The sequence below is a fragment of the Lampetra planeri genome, chromosome 10 (assembly GCF_965212315.1).
Source record: "Lampetra planeri chromosome 10, kcLamPlan1.2.h2, whole genome shotgun sequence".
NCBI lineage: Eukaryota > Metazoa > Chordata > Hyperoartia > Petromyzontiformes > Petromyzontidae > Lampetra > Lampetra planeri.
The window spans coordinates 4,670,741-4,696,860 of record NC_136116.1 but is presented as its reverse complement, the minus strand read 5'-3'; the positions used below and the strand labels follow the sequence as shown (position 1 = coordinate 4,696,860).

The 26,120-nt window shown below is 42.4% G+C and overlaps 2 protein-coding genes across 4 annotated transcripts in view; one reads left to right on the top strand and one right to left on the bottom strand.

Annotated features, from left to right (window-relative positions):
* Window positions 1-830: 830 nt before the first annotated feature.
* Window positions 831-26,120, top strand: part of PTPN4 (protein tyrosine phosphatase non-receptor type 4) — a 61,991-nt gene continuing 36,701 nt past the window's right edge. For 2 of the 3 annotated variants that reach the window (XM_078598009.1, XM_078598007.1), the window contains exons 1-2: window positions 831-1,456; window positions 20,487-20,676. In XM_078598009.1, the coding sequence (XP_078454135.1) occupies window positions 1,425-1,456; window positions 20,487-20,676 (222 nt within the window). In that variant the 5' untranslated portion in view covers window positions 831-1,424. Of the gene's footprint in view, window positions 1,462-20,486; window positions 20,677-26,120 lie in introns of all 3 variants that reach the window. The other variant, XM_078598010.1, reaches the window with a different exon arrangement.
* On the bottom strand, window positions 9,463-10,934 carry LOC144720883 (uncharacterized). Its single transcript, XM_078597997.1, has 2 exons — window positions 10,769-10,934; window positions 9,463-10,590 (listed from the first exon to the last, which is right to left on the bottom strand). The coding sequence occupies exons 1-2, from the start codon at window positions 10,874-10,876 to the stop codon at window positions 9,760-9,762; spliced, it is 939 nt and encodes a 312-aa protein (XP_078454123.1). The 5' UTR covers window positions 10,877-10,934; the 3' UTR covers window positions 9,463-9,759.

The following is a 26,120-nucleotide window of genomic DNA, read 5'->3' as shown; positions in this document are numbered from 1 at the left end:
CTAGAGGAGTTGTACACCCCTAGCTGCCAGTGCTATTCAGTGACCTAAAATAAAATGTTTCGCTCCGGATGATCGCTACAAAGTATGACCTGTGTTTTGATTTAGTGTGCTGATCTTAAAGGTGGAGTGACTCATGCAGCCAGCTATGGCTGCAGGGTTTTGGTAGTACATGTTGTTTATGCCATTTATTGTGAAAATTCTGTCACAGTTCCTATGATTGCTTTTTCATTGCTTTCATGGCTTTATTTTGGTGATTTCGAAAAGTGTATTGGTTTAGCCATGTTTGTTTGTTGTAGTACAGAGTTAGACTGATGGCCTTAATCTAAGCTGTCTTGTGGTTGTTGTTGTTGTTTGACTTGCATCCCACTGGGATTTTTGCACACAGCGTTGGTGTACGGTGTTTTTTCTGCAATATTTTGCTGTCTTTTCTTGGATTTTCTGTTTGCACTTAGTCACATATTCACTTTAAGATGTTTTTTGTTCATGTTTTTGTTTTTTGTTTGTTGCGGTTGCACCCGATTCAAGAGCTGAATGGCTCACAGGGCTATACCTAATAAATGAACTTGAACTTGATGTACTATCCACTGCTGGATGAGATGAATGTTTAGTTTGTATCATCATCATCGTGTGTGCCATGTTCTGTCCACTGCTGGGTGACACGATGAATGTTTACTATACATCATCATCATGATCATGTGTGTGCTTGTGTGTGTTTACTTTGCTGTGCCAATGTTTGGGTCTCACCCACGTGGGAGCAGCCCCCACGTGGTGCTGCTCCTGCTGCCCCCCCCCCCCTGCTGCCCCCCCCCCCCCCGCTGTTGCTGCGTTCAACGCTGGGCGAGGGCAGCGCGAATTTAAATGTTTTTTTTAATCAGAAGGATGAAGCAGACCGAGGAGGAAGGTTAAGTTGGATAACGACGAGCGAGGAGGTACGAGGAAGAAATGCCGATTAAAAACAACATTAAAGGGAGCGGAATAAGAAGATGACGATGATACCCGGGGACGAGGCGTGAGACGCGAAGAAGATGAAAATAACAAATTGCGATACGTGAAGGTGGTGATGCTGATGAAGATGAATACAAGTTAACATAAAGTATCAGTGAGCAGGAGGAGGAGGAGCAGGAGGAGGAGGAGAAGAGTGAGAAGAAATATAAAAATAAAGTCGCCGTTGTCGTCACGTCGCGCCATGTTGGTGCTGCCGCCTGAAGCAGGCGTCGCAACTCAACAACCTCCTCCTCGTCTCCTCATTCATCACCACCACCATCATCATCACAGCCCTCTCCTCCTCCTCCTTGTCACAGCCTCCGTCTCCACTTGGTGGGAATAATCTGCAGCTCTCCCCTCGTCGCCTGCTCAGCGGCGATGCCGGCGGGGAGGAGGAGGAGGCGGAGGGCGGCCGACGACGACGCCGCTGCCGCCCTCAGATGAGCGGAGCCCGGGAGGAGGAGAGAGAGCGGTGAGGTGAGAGACAACAACAACATCATCAACAACAACATCAACAACATCATCACGTCTTCATGTCTACCACACATCATCTCCATACATCATCATCACAACAACAACATCACCATCACGTCTTCATGTCTACCACACAACATCAACAACATCATCATCACAACATCAACAACAACATCACCATCACGCCTTCATGTCTACCACACATCATCTCCATACATCATCATCACACCAACAACATCACCATCACGTCTTCATGTCTACCACACAACATCAACAACATCATCATCACAACATCAACAACAACATCACCATCACGCCTTCATGTCTACCACACATCATCTCCATACATCATCATCACAACAACATCAACAACAACAACATCATCATCACGTCTTCATGTCTAACACACAACATCAACAACAACATCATCACGTCTTCATGTCTACCACACAACATCTCCATACATCATCATCTCTGCTACGCGTCAACGTCGCATCTTCATCTCTACTGCACATCACGATCACATCATAGCCATCAACAACATCACATCGTCTCATCCATCCATTCATCATCATCAACATCTTTAACCACGCATCATCATCATCATCTATTAATCATCATCATCGCATGTTCATCTCTACCATCACATCGTATCCAGACACCGTCTCTACCACACATCACAACCATCTTCATGTCCACCGCACATCACCATCACATCATCTACACACAGCATCTCTACCAGACATCATCATCATCACAGTGTTAATCTTTAACACACATCATCATTGCACATCACAGTAGTCTTATCAGTACACCAGCTACCCCCCGTGCATCACGATCAACATTCAAATTCTATAATCGTGAATCTCATCAACCCCACCACGCGTCACTTTACCATCATCATCATCAGCACCCCCCACGCATCTTGATCATCATCATCATCGATAGGTATGATCATCATCATCCATAGGTATCATCATCAACAGCACCCCCCACGCATCTTGATCATCATCCATATGTATCATCATCATCCATAGGTATCAACATCATCATCCATATGTATCATCATCATCATCCATATGTATCATCATCAACCATATGTATCATCATCATCCATAGGTATCATCATCATCCATATGTATCATCATCATCATCCGTATGTATCATCATCCATAGGTATCAACATCATCATCCATAGGTATCATCCATAGGTATCATCCATAGGTATCATCATCATCCATATGTATCATCATCATCCATAGGTATCAACATCATCGTCCATATGTATCATCATCATCCATATGTATCATCATCATCCATATGTATCATCATCCATATGTATCATCATCATCATCCATATGTATCATCATCCATAGGTATCAACATCATCATCCATAGGTATCATCATCATCCATATGTATCATCATCCATAGGTATCAACATCATAATTTATAGGTATCATCCATATGTATCAACATCATAATTTATAGGTATCATCATCATCATCCATAGGTATCATCATCCATAGGTATCAACATCATCATCCATAGGTATCAACATCATCATCCATAGGTATCATCATCCATATGTATCATCATCATCCATAGGTATCATCATCATCCATAGGTATCATCATCCATATGTATCATCATCCATATGTATCATCATCATCCATAGGTATCAACATCATCATCCATAGGTATCATCATCATCATCCATAGGTATCATCATCCATAGGTATCATCATCCATATGTATCATCATCATCCATAGGTATCAACATCATCACCCATAGGTATCAACATCATCATCCATAGGTATCATCATCCATATGTATCATCATCATCCATAGGTATCATCATCCATATGTATCATCATCATCCATAGGTATCAACATCATCATCCATAGGTATCATCATCATCCATAGGTATCATCATTTTGGGTCAGCTAATCATCATCCGCACCTCCGATTAGCACGATTGGCTAAGTACGGTACATGCATGTTTTCATCATCATCATCTATATTTGAAGCTTTCGTGACTGCAAGGATTCATACTCTTAGGTTCTTTCGGTAAAGTCACGTAGGGAAAATAATAATAAATGAAAATTACTACATTTAGTTATTTTTATTTATATAAAAAAAAATGTTATTTTCATGAAAATAAAATAATAATGAATGAGAATAACTACATTTTATTTTCATTTATAAAAATATTAATAAATGTTATTTTCATAAAAATAAAATAATAATAATAATAGATGAAAATAACTAAATTTAGTTATTTAAAAATAATAATAAATGAAAATAACTAAATTTAGTTATTTTCATTTATAAAATAATTAATGTTATTTTCATTAAAATAAAATAATAATAGAAGAAAATAACTACATTTTGTTATTTTCATTTATTATTCTTATATTTTATTATTATTTTAACCTACGTGACTTTACCGAAAGAACCTAAGAGTATCATCATCATCATCGTCCCCACGTGTCCTAATGAACGCTACAGGCATTAACCTCATCACCACCACCGTCGCAATTATTCCCACTCTACATCACAGCGCATGCCATCAAGTATCGTTAAAATCAACATCATCAACACACAAGACGTTTGCATTATTCACATGCAATCACATCGTCATCATCTCACGTGTCACATCATCGCCACGCATTGCACGTTTTTTTTTGTTACAATATGCACAACATTGCGTTGCCTTTTTGTTAAATTCAACACAAACTCTTTAAAATGTGTGAGCGCTCAGACATAAACATACATGTCAATAATTGTTATAGCAGTGAGTAGGTGGCCCAACATATACATCATTGTCTACAAGTGTCACATCATCAACTTCATCATCAACCCCATGAATGACAGTCCTGCAATGTAATCCTCACACTATTGCACGTGTTCATCCACAATACCAGCGGTCACATCATCATCGCCAACATTTCTCTCGTTCATATCATTTCCACGCACCACCATCATCAACATCCAGAAGCATCACATCACCCTACACCATTTCAACTCATCACATCATCATCTCCACGCAACGGGATATCCCCTCGTCTCTGATCGTCATCTCTATTCATCACATCACCATCTTCATCATCATCATCCTCTTCATCCCGACTCATCATCATCTCCACTCATCGCCACCCTCCTTTCCACGTATCGTGATACCATCCCCTCGTGTCATCATCAATGCGCATCACATCATTGTCATTTGCACGTGGTGATGATGATGTTGATATTGGTGATGTTGATATTGATGGTGATGTTGATATTGATGATGATATTGATGGTGATATCTTCTCGTTGTCCTCACCACGTCTAAATATAAACAGTGGTGGCAATATAAACAGTGGTGGCATCATTGTACAGGTTGGGGCCACCACTACCATCCCTGCAGTGCCCCCTCCATCTCTTGGGGAGGCCTTCATCCAGCAGTGGAATAATCATGGCTCACGATGATGATGATGATAACAGCGCTCGGATTGCATTGCGTTGCAGGTTATATATTTCATCACATGCGTTATATCGCATGTGCTGGGCCCTGTGGCCTGGGGTGGTGTTGTGATATTCGGGGGGGCCTTCCCCGGGCTTCTCGGCTTTCAATTTGCTCCACTGTATTTGTTTACTTCTTCATCACTGTGCCCACTGTATTTGTTTACTTCTTCATCACTGTGCCCACTGTATTTGTTTACTTCTTTGCCACTGTGCCCACTGTATTTGTTTACTAATTTGCCACTGTTCCCACTATTTGTTTACTTCTTTGCCACTGTGCCCACTGTATTTGTTTATCTCTTCACTGTGCCCACTGTATTTGTTTACTTATTCGCCACTGTGCCCACTGTATTTGTTTATCTCTTCACTGTGCCCAATGTATTTGTTTACTTATTCGCCACTGTGCCCACTGTATTTGTTTACTTCTTTGCCACTGTGCCCACTGTATTTGTTTATCTCTTCACTGTGCCCACTGTATTTGTTTACTAATTTGCCACTGTGCCCACTATTTATTTACTTCTTTGCCACTGTGTCCACTGTATTTGTTTATGTCTTCACTGTGCCCACTGTATTTGTTTACTTTGCCACTGTGCCCACTGTATTTGTTTACTTATTCGCCACTGTGCCCACGTTGTTCATCATCGCCCATCGTCCGCAGCCACGGCGCCCTTTGAATGACTCCCAACACCACTCCGTGTTGTTATTTCTGTTGTCTGCGTTGTGTCTAAGGCTAATTTCGTCACAGTCAGTTGCTATTTTTTGTTGTTTTGTGGTTTGTTGGGTCTCCCGTGTGTGTGTTTTTGCTTTATCTAAGTCGGGTGATGTTATTTGTGTAGCATCGGAGGTTGGTTGTGTGTTGTGTGTGTGAGTTGGTTTTGCTTTTGTGGTTGTATCAGAAGTTTGATGTCATTTGTGTTGTCTGAGGTTGGTACATCTTGGTTTTGTTCCGTGCCCCGTACAATAGTTATGTTGTGGTTGTTTGTGTTGTAGGTTGTGTGTGCGAGTTAAAGTCTTTCTCTTTGCTAGGGTTGCTGTGTTTGTACTCTCCAAAGGTTGTGTTTGTTTTTACAGATGTGCTTGTTGTACCACCGGTTTGTGTTATGCTGTAAACTTGTTGTATTCATGGTGGCACTGTATTTCCTTGTGTTTTTGTTCATGGTATTGTATATTTGGGTTGTGTTATACCGGTGTTGCTGCTTGTGCTCATCAGACAGCGATGATGTCTTTGTGTAGTTGTGGTTCTGTTCCCTACTGTGCTTCTTAGGGTTGAGTTGTTGCGTTCTGTATATGTTCAACTTATATCTCACAGAATTGTCTTGTGTTCACGTTTGTTCTGTGCATTTGTCACGCTTGTGATGCTGTTCGTGTTGCGCTAATTTTGATTCCGTATTTCTATTTTTTGCTTGTGAATGTTAATACTTTAAGTGTTGCTGTTTGTCGTTTGTGTGTGTGTGCTTGTTATTGTTATATACTGCACCATACATGGAGGTTTATTTTTTATTGAGCCTTTAGACTTCTATGTACTGTCCAGTCTCCACGTGAGGATGGATTGAGTTTGCTTGGCTGCCAATGGCCCCTTTGTCACAGCTAATTGTGTTAAACACCCACAGGACTAAGACAGTCATGGGCCCCCTAAAGTGAAATGTTCGTGAAAAGAGGGTATGCAAATAGCATACAAACAAGTATTTAGGGTGACTGACGCCACTTTCAACTTCTTATGTTATTGATCAGTGTTATAAGTTCTAAGAAGTTTTTATTTTGTATTTAACCCCCCAGATCTTCCACTGTTCCATTCATAAGACATGATGTGTGCTCTAAGGGCTTCTAAGCAAACTAGCCCAATTGTAAAAAAAGCGATTGTACACCACAGCCAACGCAAGTTAATGCAATTAATCTTCAATGACTAGCAGCATGATGACTCTGACCTCAGGCTTATGGAGTTGAACTGGGCGATTCACATTTTCTGCACGCTTTGTGTAAGCAAATGCACTTACAGTGCATTCTTGAGAGAAAATAAAGGATTCCTCCCATGACCAGTTTGTCTTAAGATAGCCTCTGTAGAGCTCCATGGGATATGGCATTTTACTAGATAATGTATTCAAATGTAGACTACAAACACTAAAGTGGATCAGGGTTGTATACCATGCAACAATGCGTTTTACACTTTAGCATCGGTAGTTGGTAGCGTTAAGCCGTGCCATTATGCAATCCGTATGTAGAAGTTGGTTCTTTCATACATTGTGTGCAATGGAATAGCTGCATTGAAAAGTGTGTACAGTATATTTTTGCCCGTGAAATGTGTGCACTTCTAAAGCGGTGTAGTAGTAAGAGGGGATACGTTAATATGTGCAGGTCTAGTAATTTTATGATAAACATTATTCTCTAGTTATTCGCGAACTTTGCCATCCACGAGTTTGGCTATCCGCGAATCGCATCTTGAACTCTACACGACTGCGAGAGAGAGAGAGATAAAGTGATGAGAGATAAAGTGATGAGATGTATGTCTGGTGAACTTCTTTCGCACCGTACTAGCCAAACGTGCTAATTGGAGGCGAGAGTGTGAATCAGATGAGAATGTGGTACGAGAAACTGATGAGATAAAGTGATGAGAGCTATTATTATGATAATGTTGACTATTTAACAGCATATTTACGTATTTATTTAAGGTAATTCATTAACAAGATAGGTTTTCGTATGCCAGTATCATTACTGTATCCGCAAAATTTGCTATTCACGACCATCTCCGGAAGGTAGCCCTCGCGAATAACGAGGGCACACAATACCACAAATGTGTTCATCGTGCTTTCTAGCGATGTAATGTCCAAGTTCATGCTATTATGCTTTGGTGTTGTATCTGCTCATGTGGTTTAGTAGGCTGCTGCCAAGCAGCGTGGCTACTTATTGCATCACATCACTACAGTATTGATGGGTTGCCTTGGGTGAAAAGGCACGTGTTTAGGAGGCTGCATTCAGAATTTAATGTGCCAAGCAATTGCGGATATTTAAAAGCATAATGGACTGTAGAGTTAGAGTTTTAAATCATTAACGTTCCTAATTACATCGTTGTAGAGTGTGTTCAAGGAAACAACGTTGTATGCCTCATGTTTCGAGTCGTTTTCGAAGGCTTAGCAACTACACTACGGTTTGATATGTTCATATTTCACAAGATGTTGTTCATATTTGAATGCAATCACATACTAATACTGTATGTCATACAGAACAGTGGGACTTGAAGTAATAAGGCACGTTCATTTACATATTATGATATACACAAGCAGGGGTGGGTCAAGGGTCAGCACTCAGCCTGGACCACTGAGACCTGGGTTCGAATCCAGGCAACCACTCACAAACCAGGATGTGAAATGTAGAATGTTGGCTGGATCACAAATAACTTCACAGAAACGATCGTACTTATGTTTCTCATAGGTTGGTTGAATTCCAGTGATGACACTTTAAACATCACTTTGATTGACATGGAGCAAATACTGTAATTGTTGTGGGCATCTAAAGGTATGCTGCTGGTGTGTGTGGTCTATTAAAGTGACTTCACAAGGAGCTGTGTGTGCCATCTTACATGGCCATTCTCCGACCGGGTGATGCAGAGTTTCAAATAGAAGACTGCTTTTATTTCATGATGTCGATAGCACAATTGGAATATAATTGGGAGAAAGATAACATGCACGCATATATTAAGGTGGAATGACTAGTTAATCTCATCTAAAAACAAATGAGCAATTCATCAAAATATTTTGCTTAATTCATTGCCCCCAGACTTCTTTCTTGTGCCTGCGGAGGAGTACAGCATCGTTGATTCCCAAGCTGGTTTTTCAACTTATCAGGTGTAGGCATAATTGTTCATTAAACAATTGATAGCTTATACTCTTTGGGTTTTTTTCGGTAAAGTCACGTAGGTACAGTCATTTTGCTGTGACGGTTCCACCTGAAGACGGAAGCTTGTGTTGCCTCCGAAACGTCGTAATTGAATTTATTTTAATTTAATTTTTTACCTACGTGACTTTACCGCAAAAAAACAAAGAGTATGGGACCCTTGCAGTCACGAAAACTTTAGATCTAGAATTGATAGCTTTCCCATGCAGTTTACTTTAACTGCAATTCAGTTAACCAGTCCCTCCAGAAAAACGCGGAGTTTTTTGGTGATTGTTGCGGGCAAAAATCGTTGATTATGCGGCACGTTTTCTTAAAAAATGCGATGGAATATGCGGGATATTTATGCAATTTTATGCGATTAAATTGTGGGAACTTGCAAAATTGCGGGAACTTGCAAAAACTGCGGTTTGATGAAAAAGAGAAAAAAAAGTGATTCCCCCAACACCCTATTCACTAGGCTACTACTTTAATGTAAAGAGTCATTTCTTATTACTTCCTATGATAAGCAAGCATACTACATCACAGAAAGTGCTGGGAATATTTAAGTTCTCATCTTGTTTTATTTCAGACCTTAACAAACAGATGGCTCAAATTTACAAAACATTGAGTCGAACAAGTTCTGTAGCTTTACAAAATGAATATGCTACAACTTCTGTAAAAATGAATAAATAAAATATAAAAAAATAAAATGTGTGCTTCCTGTTTTACAGAGGTAGCTATACAAAACAGACATCTTCTGTTAAAATAAGTGTTTTCAGTGCACAGTAACGTAAGCAATACAGTAACAGTACAGTCTTACAGTAATGTAAATTTACATACTACTAACAAAAAAGTGCAATCTTACAACTGTAAAGTTGCATAAACTCCTGAATAAAACTAACTACGTAGCCTCTAACACTGGCCAATCATTCACCATCCTCATCCTCCATCCCCTCTCCCTCAGTGTCCATCTCCTCCCCCTCCACCATCTCCTCCCTCTCAAATGCTCCACTGCGGACTCGTTGGTTATGGTAAAGGAAGACCAAGGCTTTGAGGTTTTGGTTGGTAGTTGATCTTCTTCGGTTAGACAACACTAGTTTGTAGATGCTGTTGCTGCGTTCAACATCAGCTGAGTTTGAGACAGCATCTTTGTACCGCTTGGCCAAGGAACTCAGCACAGGAAGTCTCTCCTGTAGGCCATCCCAAAACACATCCAAATCCACCACGCCGAATGGTGCAGCTCTGAGTGCTGCTGGACCAAGAGTCTTGAAGTAAGAATCAAATTCATCACCCTGCACTTCAGTGAAACCTGGAATGGCCTTGTAGCTTGCTACGGAGTCATCTAGGAATGCAATGTGGCGAGGGTCAAACACCCTAACCTGGAGAAACTCAATGGCCGGCTGCCCATGTGACATGTACTTGGTGAGCTTTTCTTCAGCGTTTTCATATGCCTGACCAACTGTGCAGAGGATCTGTGTCTTTGTGGTGTAAGGTAAGTTAAACCCTTCAAAGTATTCGGCACACGCCTCATACTGCAGCTCTTTGTTGGCAGCAAAGACCACCTGCAGATCCTCCAGATAAGTGAAGATCTTTGTGGTCACAGGACGTCTGCTCTGGAAGATATCGAGAAGACTTAGGAAGCGTTTGCACTTGTCAGCCATGATGTTGATCTGGACATTCAGGGACTGAGCTAGGTCTTGGTCTTGAAGCATCTCGTGGAGTCTCTCCACAGACTGTGGAGCACTTCTGCTACACACCTATAAAAACACAAATAGAAAGAAAGGAATTAGGTCAAACATACAATATGTTCAATGCAATTCTTTTTTTTACTTTGATCTTACTAAACTATTCATGTTTGTATGTGCAAAGGGGGTTAACTGATGAAGAAAAGGAAGTGTTAATTGTATTGAGGAATTATGTGAAGGAAGTTTTTACCTCGATTTCCATCTCTATGAACTCCTTGTACAGTCCAAAGTGCTGTGCGTGGTACTGCACTGCAGAGAACCAGGAGTTCCAGCGTGTTGCACAGGGGTTTGGAGGCATGACCGCCTTTTTTCTAGGCAGCTTGTTTGACAAGAAGCAGAGGTATCTTCTCTTGCGTGATCCATCATTGAAGAACATCTGGGAGAAACTTAGCATGAAGCTGTTCAACTGAACAAAAGGTTTGCGGAAGGCATTGCCAATGAGATTCATTATGTGTGCCATGCATGTGATGTGTATCGAGTTGGGGAACAACGACTGCAGAGCTGCTGTGAATGCCTTCTTCATGTAGGCTGCATTATCAGTGTCGAACACAATCACATCCTCGTTGTTAATGCTGTATTCTTGAAGGCACCTTACGACAGACATGGATACAGTGGAATGATTGCATTGCTCAAGGAAAACAGTATCTGCAAGGTAGGCCAAGATCCTCCCAGAATGATCCTTCTCAAGTGGTGCAAGGAGGATATTCAGGACACATCTCCCCTCGACATCTGGAGTCTCATCAAATATCACAGCAAGAGGTTTTCTGGCAAGAAGTGTCTTCAGCTCCTCTTTTTCCTTCTCATATACTGCTCCCAAGTACATATCTTGAAGCTGGTGAAACCCTGGAATGGCGCCGCCATTGATGACTTTCTCATTCAGAAATTTCCTCAGTGCAGGGTGGTCAGTCTTAGACAGTGGGATGTTGATGGCAGTGCAGGTGGCAACCCAGGTTTCACAAATCTACAAACAGAAAAATACTTTTGTATCATTGGGCTGTATTACACACACACACACAAAGTCCAGTGTAACCTACAGAAAACTGCTGTATAAAACTGAATCATTTACAGTAAGCCTTTCACAGAACAGTAGTGTTTCTGCAAATAAAACATAATTCTTTCATGCCAAAATCAATCATCTTGCATGGGAAATTACACTACTGTTAGTCTATCTAACCCTAACGTTAACTTACATCCACACACAACATACTTGGAAATCTCATTCACACACACCTCTCTCTGTTTCAATTTAACTATCAGCCTTTTCATAATTTTACAAGCTTTAATCTAATAGGCTACTGACCTTGATTCTTTCAGCCCTAGCAACTGTTTTGGAAGTTGACGCCTCGGTGTAGGTGAGCTGCTTCATCTTGGCTGATTCCGCTGCTGCTTTAACCATCCTCGAATGTGTGTCGGTTGCAAAGTGACTGTCCAGCGTCGACTTCCGCCTGTGGTCCAACACGCAGTTGCACGGAGTGCAAAATAATTTGCCCCCACTGTCATGTAACACACTGGGAAACTGCTTTGCGCGGTCTTTTGCGCTTATGTTTGTTGGCAAATGAGAAAGATTTGCGGGCTTCATCATGGTTTCATTGGCATCGCGGGGTTTGCAGCTTTTCAATGATGTCGCGTAATGAGTGACGTCACTTCATAACGTTCCCATGGCAACAGGGGAAATGGCTGCGCTTGTGTGAAGTAAACGCAACATTTTTCAACTTTCTGCTAAGATATATGTGACTTTTTGCAACGAAAATGCGGGGATTATGAAATCATGCAAGCCCGCATATTTTGCGCGCGGAAATCTGCAATTTATGCGGCGAAAGTGCGGCGTATTTGAAAAAACGCGCCCCCCGCATAAATATGCGGACTTTGGCTGATTTTGCATGGAATCATGCGATCGCATAATCGCGTTTTTCTGGAGGGACTGGTTAACGTCTAAATTTTATCATCTTGTGGACCACTGAACCCACCTCCTGGGGTTCCAGTATAACTGCATGTTTATCATTTCAAGTTTTGTACGTTTAGAACTCAGAGGCCACAATACTACGAAAAGCAAGAGTCACAAAGGTCACCAAAATGACTAAAGCAAAACAAATAAAGCAACGAAGCCAATCGATTTGACTACAAAAATAACATTGTCATGTGAGAAATCAAATATATTGCACAAACATAAATCATTGTTAAGCAAGACATTCACTGCAGGCAAGTCGGCTTGTGCAGATTTTAATGAGACTGATCGTGATATAATTACAAAATTAAGTTACGGAAACGTTCAACAGATATAGGGTGACATTTATACTCATGGTAAAAAGACAAGGATACATGCCAAATGGTAAATGCGTCATTTAAGTTACATTTTTATAAAAATACCGTATTTTCCCGCAGACACATATACCCCGCAAAAATATTGTTTTGTGTAAAAAAATATTTCAGATACCCCGCACCTCCATATACCCCGCATGCCTTCATATACCCCGCACCCCCATATATCCCGCACCTCCATATACCTCGCACCTCCATATACCCCGCATGCCTCCATATAGTGAGGGAAAAAAGTATTTGATCCCCTGCTGATTTTGTACGTTTGCCCACTGACAAATAAATGATCAGTCTATAATTTTAATGGTAGGTTTATTTGAACAGTGAGAGACAGAATGACAACAACAAAATCCAGAAAAACGCATGTCAAAAATGTTATAAATTGATTTGCATTTTAATGAGGGAAATAAGTATTTGACCCCTCTGCAAAACATGACTTAGTACTTGGTGGCAAAATCCTTGTTGGCAATCACAGAGGTCAGACGTTTCTTGTAGTTAGCCACCAGGTTTGGACACATCACAGGAGGGATTTTGTCCCACTGCTCTTTGCAGATCTTCTCCAAGTCATTAAGGTTTCGAGACTGACGTTTGGCAACTCGAACCTTCAGCTCCCTCCACAGATTTTCTATGGGATTAAGGTCTGGAGACTAGCTAGGCCACTCCAGGACCTTAATGTGCTTCTTCTTGAGCCACTCCTTTGTTGCCTTGGCCGTGTGTTTTGCGTTACTGTAATGCTGGAATACCCATCCACGACCCATTTTCAATGCCCTGGCTGAGGGAAGGAGGTTCTCACCGAAGATTTGATGGTACATGGCCCCGTCCATCGTCCCTTTGATGCGATGAAGTTGTCCTCTCCCCTTAGCAGAAAAACACCCCCAAAGCATAATGTTTCCACCTCCATGTTTGACGGTGGGGATGGTGTTCTTGGGGTCATCGGCAGCATTCCTCCTCCTCCAAACACGGCGAGTTGAGTTGATGCCAAAGAGCTTCATTTTGGTCTCATCTGACCACAACACTTTCACCCAGTTGTCCTCTGAATCATTCAGATGTTCATTGGCAAACTTCAGACGGGCATGTATATGTGCTTTCTTGAGCAGGGGGACCTTGCGGGCGCTGCAGGATTTCAGTCCTTCACGGCGTAGTGTGTTACCAACTGTTTTCTTGGTGACTATGGTCCCAGCTGCCTTGAGATCATTGACAAGATCCTCCCGTGTAGTTCTGGGCTGATTCCTCACCGTTCTCATGATCATTGCTAACTCCACGAGGTGAGATCTTGCATGGAGCCCCAGGCCGAGGGAGATTGACAGATCTTTTGTGTTTCTTCCATTTGCGAATAATCGCACCAACTGTTGTCACCTTCTCACCAAGCTGCTTGGCGATGGTCTTGTAGCCCATTCCAGCCTTGTGTAGGTCTCCAATCTTGTCCCTGACATCCTTGGAGAGCTCTTTGGTCTTGGCCATGGTGGAGAGTTTGGAATCTGATTGATTGATTGCTTCTGTGAACAGGTGTCTTTTATACAGGTAACAAGCTGAGATTAGGAGCACTCCCTTTAAGAGTGTGCTCCTAATCTCAGCTCGTTACCTGTATAAAAGACACCTGGGAGCCAGAAATCTTTCTGATTGAGAGGGGGTCAAATACTTATTTCCCTCATTAAAATGCAAATCAATTTATAACTATTTTGACATGCGTTTTTCTGGATTTTGTTGTTATTCTGTCTCTCACTGTTCAAATAAACCTACCATTAAAATTATAGACTGATCATTTATTTTTCAGTGGCAAACGTACAAAATCAGCAGGGGATCAAATACTTTTTTCCCTCACTGTACCCCGCACCTCCATATACCCCGCGCCTCCATATACCCCGCATGCATTCATATATTTAACGTCGTTACCGCAGCTTAAGTCCATCATATTAATACGAAGTTTACATTTGTAATACATTCCACTATCAATTGTTAACGTTAAAATCATAACGTGCACAAAGAAAACAAACTAACCGGAAACGAGTGTACTTAAAACAGTAAATAAGTAACAAAAGTAAATATCCAATAAATAAGTAACACATAACTGGTAGATAAGTAAGGACAGTTTTAGCACTGGGAGATAATAGCGAAACTACGGTGACCCCGTAGCTCCCCCTTCCTCCCCCCAGCTGCCCCACCCCCCAACCCCCCACCTCTCTCTCCCCCCAGCTGCCCCACCTCTCTCCCCCCAGTTGCCCCCCCCCACCTCTCTCTCCCCCCAGCTGCCCCACCCCCCACCTCTCTCCCCGCAGTTGCCCCACCCCCCAACCCCCCACCTCTCCCCAACCCCCCCACCTCTCCCCCCCCAACCCCCCCCACCTCTCCCTCCCCCCAACCCCCCAACCCCCCCACCTCTCCCCCCCCAACCCCCACCCCGCAACCCCCACCCCCCCACCTCTCTCCTTCCCAGCTCTCCCGTCGTCGGTAAACATTTGCGCGTACTTCAAACATTGTCGTTTAATTGAACTATAAGCACTTAATTTAAATCGTGTTAACGTGCAATTTTAGTGTGAGTGCTTCATTCGGCAGTGCTTTAGTCAAAGGTAAGTGTTGCACAGAGTCCTACCGTTTAATTGTTTTAACGAGTTATGACATGTAACACGTGTTGAATATTTGTGGGATAGCACGCGCCTCCATTTGACCCAGCAGGACCTTGATTTGTTTGTAGAAACTGGTATACCCCGCGGGTTATATGCGGGAAAATAAGATAAGTCTTCTCGAATTTTAGACGGCACTGACCACGTTGGGGCTTATTAACTTGCACGCTGTATATAGTTGGTTGAGTAGACGCACGTGCTTTTAAGTGCTTAGACCGTGAGTAGATTCCACATCATCATCAATCACAATTTTTGGGCTGCAGAGAATATTCACGCGCGTGTCAAAAGTGCATGTCGTCTAGTGATTTCAATGTAGAGTATTTGTACTTTTGCCATTTCAAGCAGAGTTACATGTTCTTTACCGACTTTCTCGAAACAGGTAATCATTTAATGTGTAAATGTTGTAACGTTTTTGTGCGGGTTTTTTTAATCCACCATACTGTATGATAATTATCTTTGAGCAAACCGGTCTGCTGTAAAATTATAGTACACCAGTTTAACACGGAGGCTTTCACGACCAATATTATCTCCATATATATAAGGCAAAGTTGTGAATGTGTCTGTTCACAATGTTTAGCGTACTTCCCGACATTCAACAAACTTGAAATTTGCCATGTGGGTACTTTCCAGACTGTACACCATGCAAAAATTATAAAAATACACTTTTGTGGTTTTTTTCGGGGGGGGGGGGGGGAGCTCAATAATGCATAGATTGTTTGCACGCTAAATGAGCTGTGACGTCACATCTGTCACGTGACCCGCGCACGTGCAAGTGTAGTGGGTAGCGCCACGCTGCGCTACGAACCCGGTGACCCGAGTTCGATTCCCGCTTACGACCACCACCGGTGACGATTATTTGAACCGGTCCTGGGCCCTCCCCTAGGTCGACTCAGCCTCAAACAAGTAACTGCTGTGGTGTGTGAACAAGCCCCGGGTTAGTACTGCTAGTCCATAATATAGGTTTTTGGGTTAATCTACTCTACAACACACCGGATTTACTCTCCAACACACCGGTGTGCTGCACTAGTAACAAATTGGCATGTTCTGTTTGCGTGACAAACCTTACTAATTGGCTGTGTCCAGTGGTGGCGGGGTTAACGACACATTTATATTTACGCGATTTAACCCAAAAAACCTCTTAGGGATTACTAGCTGTACTACCCGGCTTCGCTCGGGACTTGTATTCATCACGCCCGGCCGCCTTTGTCTCCCCAGTGGCGATGTTTTGCATATGTGGCCACCAAAATTGTATTCTGTTGTTTGTCTAGTTGCAAGCTTCCAAGTTATGGAAGTGTTCAAAATACATTTGTGGTTCTAGTGTTAGACGTGCACATTCAAGATGGCAATTGAGGCACTTATCAAAATCGACCTAGTTTCATTCTCATTGTCACAGCGTCTGTCATTTGTCAGTATATTGTTATTGGCCTGCTTGAATACAAGTTATGAATAGTGATTTGAAAATAACTTTTTTGTTAAATTATATTTTTAATGTTGCTGAATTAGTTGCTATACACTGGTTATAATGGGTAAGTGGATGTTTTTGACTTCCTACAAATGCTGGACAAATGACACTGGATTATTTTCTGTCTTTGAGTTATGTTTATGCACACTCCGCTTCACTTAGCCAGACCACGGTAGTAATTTTGGCTGATAAAATGTGACGGAGCCCATGATTATGTGCTAAAGCCAGAACCTAATATGGTTTGTCCATAGGGTATCTTGGCATCTGTGTGAAATAGTCCAGGCTGGTTAACTTCAACAGAAGAACCAATAACATTTTCAACACAGTATTTTTAAACCATTTGAATATACTACAGTAACACGCTTTACTATGATGTCCATATATGCAAATGTCTGATATTGCTTGGATATATGCGTGTCTTCTGTCTGCCTTTCAATGACAGTGATAGTCACAGCCTGCATAACATGACTATCATTGATCAGCAATGTACGGCATTAAAAACACACCTGCAATTGACATTTGGGACCATCTGGAAGAAATAGGATGATATCACGCTTGTGTATAATCTGACCCTTGCACTGACAGATGTTATTGCCGTAACATACGTACAGTTTATTGTTGCCTCATTTCCACCATTTTCAATAAATTTAAATTGACGGATAATATACTTAACATTTACATATTGCCGATTACCACATTGCCCGAAACGCACCCAACATTGCCAGTTTTTGAAAGCTAAGCGGATGGAGCCTGTAATGGGGTTGGGTAGGCGACCACCAATGCCTAACAAGCGTGACAGGCTTTGTGGATACGCTGTGGGCAGCAGAGTGCAGTGTAGAAAAATCCCAACGTTTTCCTGTTTCCGTATCTCCACATCTGTTTCTCCGCCTTCACCGAACATGCACTAACCAACGTGATGAAGTTTGGTAAAAATCCTCTACTACCACCTAAATGTTGTGGATAGGCCCTCATCCTGTAGGGGATTACCATGGGGCTGTGCATGTCGTCTATGTTAATTAACATTACCATCTTACACTTCTGCAGTATATGTTACGAACAAAGGATAGGATACCTCATATTTTGAAGCAGCCATGGAGACACTCTAACGATAAATTACAATAAAATAGATTTTTGCACGAGCAATAACTGCATTTAATCGTAAATGAAACACCCAAAAAAATTGTGCAAATATAATATGAGAGCAAGAGGTGCCTGAGTGATGGGGCTTGGTTGACCATACTTCATCGCACTGGTAAATGGGTGTTGGTGTTGGCGAGTGGTGGAGGGGGCAGAATTTGTTCGGATATCACTTGTCACGAATGTTTGGTTAATGGGTTCGCAGTCCTGTGTGCTAATAACTGCGCAGAATGAGATCCATAAACCAGCTTCATTATATTTGATTATAGCTTACGGTTTTCTTGAGTACAATATTTGTAAAGCAATTCAAAAGAAAAGTTAACTTATAATTGCCCAGACCATTGTGGTTATATTTCTCATCCTGCGTGGTTAGTCATCAAACCAGTAATTGTAGAAAATGTATTGAAGATGACATGAGAGTTTCGCACACTGTTTAAAAGAAGAATCGTGTTGATATTAGGTTTTGACAATGAACTTCACGTATTTGAAAACATTTTGTGGATAATAGGAAGCTATACCACAGTGCAGCATAAAATAAAAATGTGGATAATCGTGGCACGGTTAATAGTTTAAATGGACCCTAATAATAGCAGATAATGATATTTGAAGATAACAGGAGTTCTACTGTATGTATTAGGCCAATTTATTTAATTATTTGTAGAAGGAAATGATGAACACCTGGAGAAAATCCATGTATTCGAGGACATAACACTGAAATCTCTGCACAGGTGGAATCAATCAATTGCTGTACTGCTATCTCCTGGCCACCCCGTAGTCCAATCCTACGATGCCTGTGACAGTATTTGCACACATTCTCCCACCCAAGTTCTGTACTAACTAGGCTTAAACCTGCTTCACTTCTAGGATCTGATTAGAACAGGCACATTGAATGTGATTTTAGTGTCAGGTAGTAGTTGGTATATGTCATCAAAACAAGGCTGGGTGTTGGCACGGCCTGTGATGTTAGTATGTCCAGATTATTTGGTGATGGCTGCTGTCAAGTTGTGTGGATCAGTAATGCATAGGCTAGAGAGTGCATCTGTTTTTGTTGCCATGTGTGCCGAGTGAGCACTGGTTGGAAATGTAATCCGATGTTTGCTGTGCGCTTGTTTCTCGGTTGGGTGGGCGTAGTGATGCAGGCAGCTGGACTTCCTGGCATTCTTTGACAGATGCTAACGCCTTCAAAAGTGGCAGCGGCGGTTCCCCCAGAATGCAAGCAATGATTAACTTTACACGGTCTAGAAAATGTGTTATGGACAGGCTTGCATGGGCCGCCCTCCTCAGTATTGCATAATAATAACATAATTTTCAGCCCATTGTCAATCCACTATGCTGGTCAGTACGGGTTGGTGACGGGGAGGGCCTAGGACTGGCTCTGGTATAACTTTGTACTGTTGTTGGCCGTCGCTGTGATTTGAACCAGTGGCTCAGGATCACAGTGCTGTGTGATCACCACTGTGCCTCTGCTCTATCGAGATGCAATAATATTTATGTGTGCAGTGATTCCACTCCCTTCCCAGTTCGACAAATTGTCAGCATTGGGATAATAGAATCAATGGATTTTTTTTTACATTTGTGTTGAATTTAATGCCTCAATTGGCTCCAGTGGTCATGTGAACCCATTTTTTACCAAAAATGTGACGAATTTTCTCCCACATTATTCCATGTGTGTATTGGGAGTGTAAGAATCCATTTTAATCAATGTGTCCTCAAATGAATTCACGCGAAAGATGTATGCAATTAATGTCATCAAACACACATCAACTACTCACCGACTTGCTACACAACATAGGTGTTGTGGCAAAGCTGAAAGTTATTATCAAATGAGCAGTTACAAATAATTATCATCTATAAGCCCCTTTCGCCAAAAATAATTTAACAAGGTTAGGAAGTGGTGCTTGCATGCTGCATATTTAGCAATCTGTTGCTTTCATTGTAAGTGGCCTTGTGTATTTTTATATAAGGTGTTGACAAGTGCCCATTGAAGGAATTTTTTTTTGAAATACCGTATAGCGTTCAATAGCGATAATCATGAATGTATTTCATACATTGATCTCCAGAATAAACCGCTTGGTATGATGAAAAATATATAATTTGGTGCTTTGAAAGAGCCAACACCTTCTGTGGACTTTGTTCAATATTTGGAGGAAAACCCAAGACTTGCAATTTACCACACCAAAATTGGCAGATTTCTAAATAATGAAGGGGCAGGGTGCCACCATTGTCCAGCAGAGGAAGTGTCCACACACAGAAGGCCGATTGTCCCATGGAGGTCTCCAGTGTTTGCCGAGTCCTCTGCTGCTGTGCGACATGTCTCATCACCCCCCACCCCCGCCCCCCCACATTTTCTCTTGCTACCCCCCCCCCCCCAGGGGGGCGTGTGTGTGCGTGCGTGAGGAGTGCGAGAGCGCCAGCGTGCGTGCCATGTCCTCGCGGTTCCGCCTGCCCACGGGAGGGACGTACAATGTGCGCACCTCGGAGCTGGCGCGGGACCGGCACCGCACCGAGGCCCTGTGTCACATCAACCTCCTGGACAACACCGCCATCACGCTCCGCGCCAACGTGAGCCACCGTTTTTTGCGATGTTACTCCCTCCTTTACGGTCATAACGCCTGTTTTGTAAGCCTTTATTGTTTTTAGGCCCTTCGTGAAAGTTGCTTAATGCCTTTTGTTCGGTTGTATGACCTTTAGTTTTTTTTGTGAATGGGTGGGAGATGGTAGCCTTCTCATGGCACACTTGTTATGTGTTTTCATGTTACCTTAAACACATGTAATAGAATAATCTAGACAAAATTGACATTATTAATTTGAATCCAGATATGATCACTATAACTAAATGTCGAAAAAGGCCCTTTTATGGGCCAGAAACTGATCAGATGAGGTCTTCGAGTGTTCCAACAAAATGTTGACTGACTCTCAAAGCTAAATGTGACTTCCTGGCCAGAAACCCAAGCGAAATGTCATACCCAAGAAGATAATTTTATCTCAATGGAAGCCGTTGGTGAAGAATATTTAAATCGGCACAAAATTGTGGAGATTTAACCAATTAGTGGTGTGCCCAATTTCAGTAGAAACTACCTCTTCCCCTTACAAAGTAATCTTAACCAAATGTCTATTTTGTAAAGTAACCTGGGATAATTACAGTACAAGGATGAAAAGCAGATTGTGAGTGAGTAGAGTGCAAACATTCAGTGCAACAAGAAGTTGTGCAAAAAAGCAAGCAGAAAGGAAGCCCTCCTGCAGTGTGGTACAAAAGGTAGCATACCATGGTAACTTAAGCAAACTTCTTTTCACAATGTTTTACGTCATCTATCAAGCTTCCGTTTTGCAAATGAAGTGCAAGTCTTGCTCGTTAATTGTTGAGTCACAGTGGCCTGATGACTTGGTCACACCGAAGTTTTGTGACACAAGGCACTTAATTGCACACAGTGTCTTGTACCTACACCTGAGATGTGACGATTCACCTGGTGATTTGACAAATTGTCGCAATTCAGGGTTGCGATTCATTTCAAGACTCAATATTCTTTCAAGTGTGGTCAATGTAGTGACCTCCCACATGAAGCCACTACATTCAGCATACACATGAAAAAAAACATCTATTCTTGTACGTGTGATTCGATGCATATATAGTAAAGCGTATGAGAGTCGATGTTAATCGACGCATCGTTACATGGCTACACACAACGTCTTGAGCCTGCTTTAAACTACGTGAAGTGCTGGGGGTGCTGTAATGTCTTACAATTGTCTCGCGTAGAGTACCCCGGCAGCTTGCGGATTAGAACGTTCATCTTGACAAATGTGCTGCATTTGCTGCTATCAGATGCACTGTTAAAATTATCGTGGTTAAAAAAATATACACATACTATTCATGCTCTGAACAAATGCTTTGCACTCGGGCTCTCTTTTTGCACTCGCATTCTAAATTTAAAAATACTTGTATTTAGGACTATAAATGGAAGTAATCTATTGGTTTCCAAAGCAATGAACGAAAATATCTTGGTTGCATGCTGCTTTTGAAGTCAATTTATTTCCTGTCTCAAGAGGATTTATTTTGGGGGGTTGCGGGGTGGGGGTGGAGGTTTGGGCGCAACGGGTTTACAAGGCCGACAGGGTGTGGAGCAGCCTTTCTGTTTTAACCGAAACAGCTGCGTAAGTGCATCAACAGACCCCTGCCATTTAACAAGCCGTCAGTTCTTGTATAACTAATGGCTGTTCACTGCCTCTATGCCACCGTCTGCCGAAATGAGGAGTGCGCGTCACGGGGACGAGGAGTGTCTTTGTAGCCAAAGCCGCACTGTTAGGATACGACGTAAAATTGTGCTGTCCTCCTCGTCGAGAAAGCGCTCGTGGCCTGTCTGTGCTCGTAGCTATGCACAGTTGGGCATTGTTACTGCATTCAAAGGCTCTGAAAGTGGCGACTACATGCAGAAAAATGGTTACATGCTCTGAAGATACACAAAGAGGAGATGCTGTGTACTCGTTTTAGGTCCTCCAAATGTAGCTGAGATCATTAAAACTGGCTGTGGATCAAGACAACCTCAAGTACTATAGCGCTTTACATATATTGTCACACGAAGCAGATTTATTGCACTGCAATGTATTTTCGGGTTGTACCGATTGTTCTTCGGCCTGATGCTGCGACGTTTTGCTCCATGTATTGGGAGCTCCTTCTCGAACAACATACGGTACAATCCAAAATAACACATTGGATAGCCATAAAGCACGGCTCCGAAAACCTATGCGGCAGTAACTAAACGGATCTGCTTCAGAAGAGGTATATGCAGCATGTATAGTCATATTTAATATACACTCCTAGAATATATGCACTTATTGTGATCAGACTTTTGAGTCTTTCCAAACTTGAGAGGGTAGAAATTAACTCGGAAAACCCTGTGAGTGCTTAGAGTGTAGCATTGAGTTAAGGCATGAAATAACTGCCTTGTAAACTCAGTTTATTTTATGTGTGTGACCAGCAAAATGTCAAATTTATGCTGTCACATGAGGTTGATCCTATATATAACATACACAAAACATGCTTTGCCCAAGTAGTTGCTGAAGGCCGCTGCTGTGTTTGGCACTGTCGTGCGTCCTTGGTAAGGCTCTGAAAGTGGCGACTACATGCAGAAAAATGGTTACATGCTCTGAAGATACACAAAGAGGAGATGCTGTGTACTCGTTTTAGGTCCTCCAAATGTAGCTGAGATCATTAAAACTGGCTGTGGATCAAGACAACCTCAAGTACTATAGCGCTTTACATATATTGTCACACGAAGCAGATTTATTGCACTGCAATGTATTTTCGGGTTGTACCGATTGTTCTTCGGCCTGATGCTGCGACGTTTTGCTCCATGTATTGGGAGCTCCTTCTCGAACAACATACGGTACAATCCAAAATAACACATTGGATAGCCATAAAGCACGGCTCCGAAAACCTATGCGGCAGTAACTAAACGGATCTGCTTTAGAAGAGGTATATGCAGCATGTATAGTCATATTTAATATACACTCCTAGAATATATGCACTTATTGTGATCAGACTTTTGAGTCTTTCCAAACTTGAGAGGGTAGAAATTAACTCGGAAAACCCTGTGAGTGCTTAGAGTGTAGCATTGAGTTAAGGCATGAAATAACTGCCTTGTAAACTCAGTTTATTTTATGTGTGTGACCAGCAAAATGTCAAATTTATGCTGTCACATGAGGTTGATCCTATATATAACATACACAAAACATGCTTTGCCCAAGTAGTTGCTGAAGGCCGCTGCTGTGTTTGGCACTGTCGTGCGTCCTTGGTAATAAGTAGAAAAGAAATCGCTCATTTGGTTTTCTAATCAGCGCATTCATGGGCCCTGTCCCCTACTTACCATGAAAATGGCTGGACGCTTTACAAAATCTCCGAATGCAGGCGCGAAAATCTGTGCGGGAGACACTTGGCGAAGCAAAAATTCAGCGTTATTTATCTTCTCTGTCACACGAAGTCTATCATTCGACATTGTGACATCACAGCTCGGTAATGAAATTGTATTTGCAACATACAATGTGTTAACATCTGCTATGGAAGTTCACAGATGGCACTGCGTTTATGTGTCTAATTGGTCATTAATCGTCATCACGTTCTCCTTTGTATCATTGTTTCATCACGCATGCTTTATTTTGTGCTTTGTGCCAAACACGTATGACGTTCTTAAATATGGTTCCTATATATGGTCGTGAACAGTTCTTAAGGGTGAGTTGGGAGCGCATTGCACTGTGAATCTTTAGTTTGATTTTCAACCACGGCTATAATTATCAGTGGTGAGCAATATCTGAATCAGTCCGAGGTGCCCCCTTAACCTTCGCAAACCGACTAGCTTTAGTTGAAATATTGTCAAACGATCTACATGATGAAATGGAATGGGAGGGTCTTCATCCAGCAGCTATAAGGGCTGTAACTTTTTCTTTCTACACTTCTGAAGCCTAAAAATACTTTTTATCATTTGTTTGAGTTTACAGTATGCAAATATATTACTTAATTTAGTCACTACTGCACCTATCTGATGTTCACAGAGGTTTATATGTAAGTTGATGCATTATAATTAATGACAGCACTGAACTGTTCTGCAATTGATTTGAATTTGGTATAAATACATCCACAGCAAATGTGTAAATAACTTGTGGGGAGTTAACGGTAGCCATTAATTCCATTGTGTGCGAGCGCTTCTCAAGAAAAGCTATTGCAGAATTCGGAGAACACAATGTACAGTGGTTATTATTACAGCGCCAGCACTCCATGTGCTTGTGGCTGCTATGTTTAGAGGATTTATCGTCATTTTCCAGCACCAGGAGGGTGGCACTGCTCAAGTTGGGAATATTTCATCCCAGCAACGTCTTGCGATTCAACCGGTGAACATCAACAGAGCTGTTCATTTCTCTTTTTTTATTGTTATGGGTAATGAATGGCATGCAACAAATACGATCAAAAACCAACACCAGCCTTCACCATCCTGCACTGATGGTATAAAGTATGGCCAAACAAGTCCCGTGACCAACACTGCATGGTGAGACTTTTGTCCACAAGTGGTCTGACAAAGGGCTGCCTGTTTGTATGTATATATATACACGAGGAAGTACCAATCGCTGAGCCAACGCCTCCCAACATCCCCATCTCCCTACCCCTGGGTGCCCTCCCTCATGGTGACAAAGCCCTCGCCCCCCCCCCCCTTCTGCACACCCCCCCCCCCCAGCTGCCCCCCCAACCTCATGCAACCTTTCCTTGGCCTCACTCACAGCCCCCTCCGCTAGCGCACCCCTCGAGGTGCTTGGCCCCATGTGCTGGGCACCCGCACGCCCCCTCCCCCTTGCCGCCCGATGCGCTGGGCACGCATAGGCATGGCCCCCTCGACCTCCCGGGTATGCCCCCACCTGGGCGCACCGTCACCCACGAGCTGGCCCCCCCCCAACCCTGCACACTGGGCCCGTCCCTCCCCCCTGATGTCGCGAGCATGACATGAAGTAAGGGGGGGAGAGAGCCAACGAGAAGGTGCGGTTTACGGCGCTTGGTTTCCAGCCAATGAGAACTCTGTAACACGAACGCACGGCACACCAAGGTAAGTTTGTATTTATATTGATAGATGTATGAAATAAATGTGTCGTAGCCCTCCACCACCCGACACAGCCAATCAGTAAAAAAAGTGTCACGTTGACAAAAGACAAATAGTTCACTGCTTTAGCCCACCGGTGTGTTGAAGCGTGAAACCACAACATTTACAATTTGAGTACGACGTTTCGCTGGTAATTGCATCCAGCATCATCGGGAAATTCGCCAGAATAACGCGATCTAAACCCAAAAAGGCTGATTATGAATAATATTGATCGCGAAAGCCTACGTGTTAAATTGTATGAAATAAGTTGGCACGTGACAAATCAAATTCGAAAACGCATGCAGTTTGGACACTCTTGCGTGCCAATCAATTTAAACTATTAAATTATCGATCCCCATGATTTCTGGAACTGACATTAGTTTCCATGAA

What these genes read in the sequence shown, in the direction of transcription:
- LOC144720883 (XM_078597997.1), bottom strand. Translation starts at nt 10,876, where the DNA reads ATGCCTCCAAACCCCTGTGCAACACGCTGGAACTCCTGGTTCTCTGCA. An exon ending in TCATAGAGATGGAAATCGAG is followed by an intron (nt 10,591 to 10,768) that starts GTAAAAACTTCC and finishes GTGTTTTTATAG; the next exon opens with GTGTGTAGCAGAAGTGCTCC.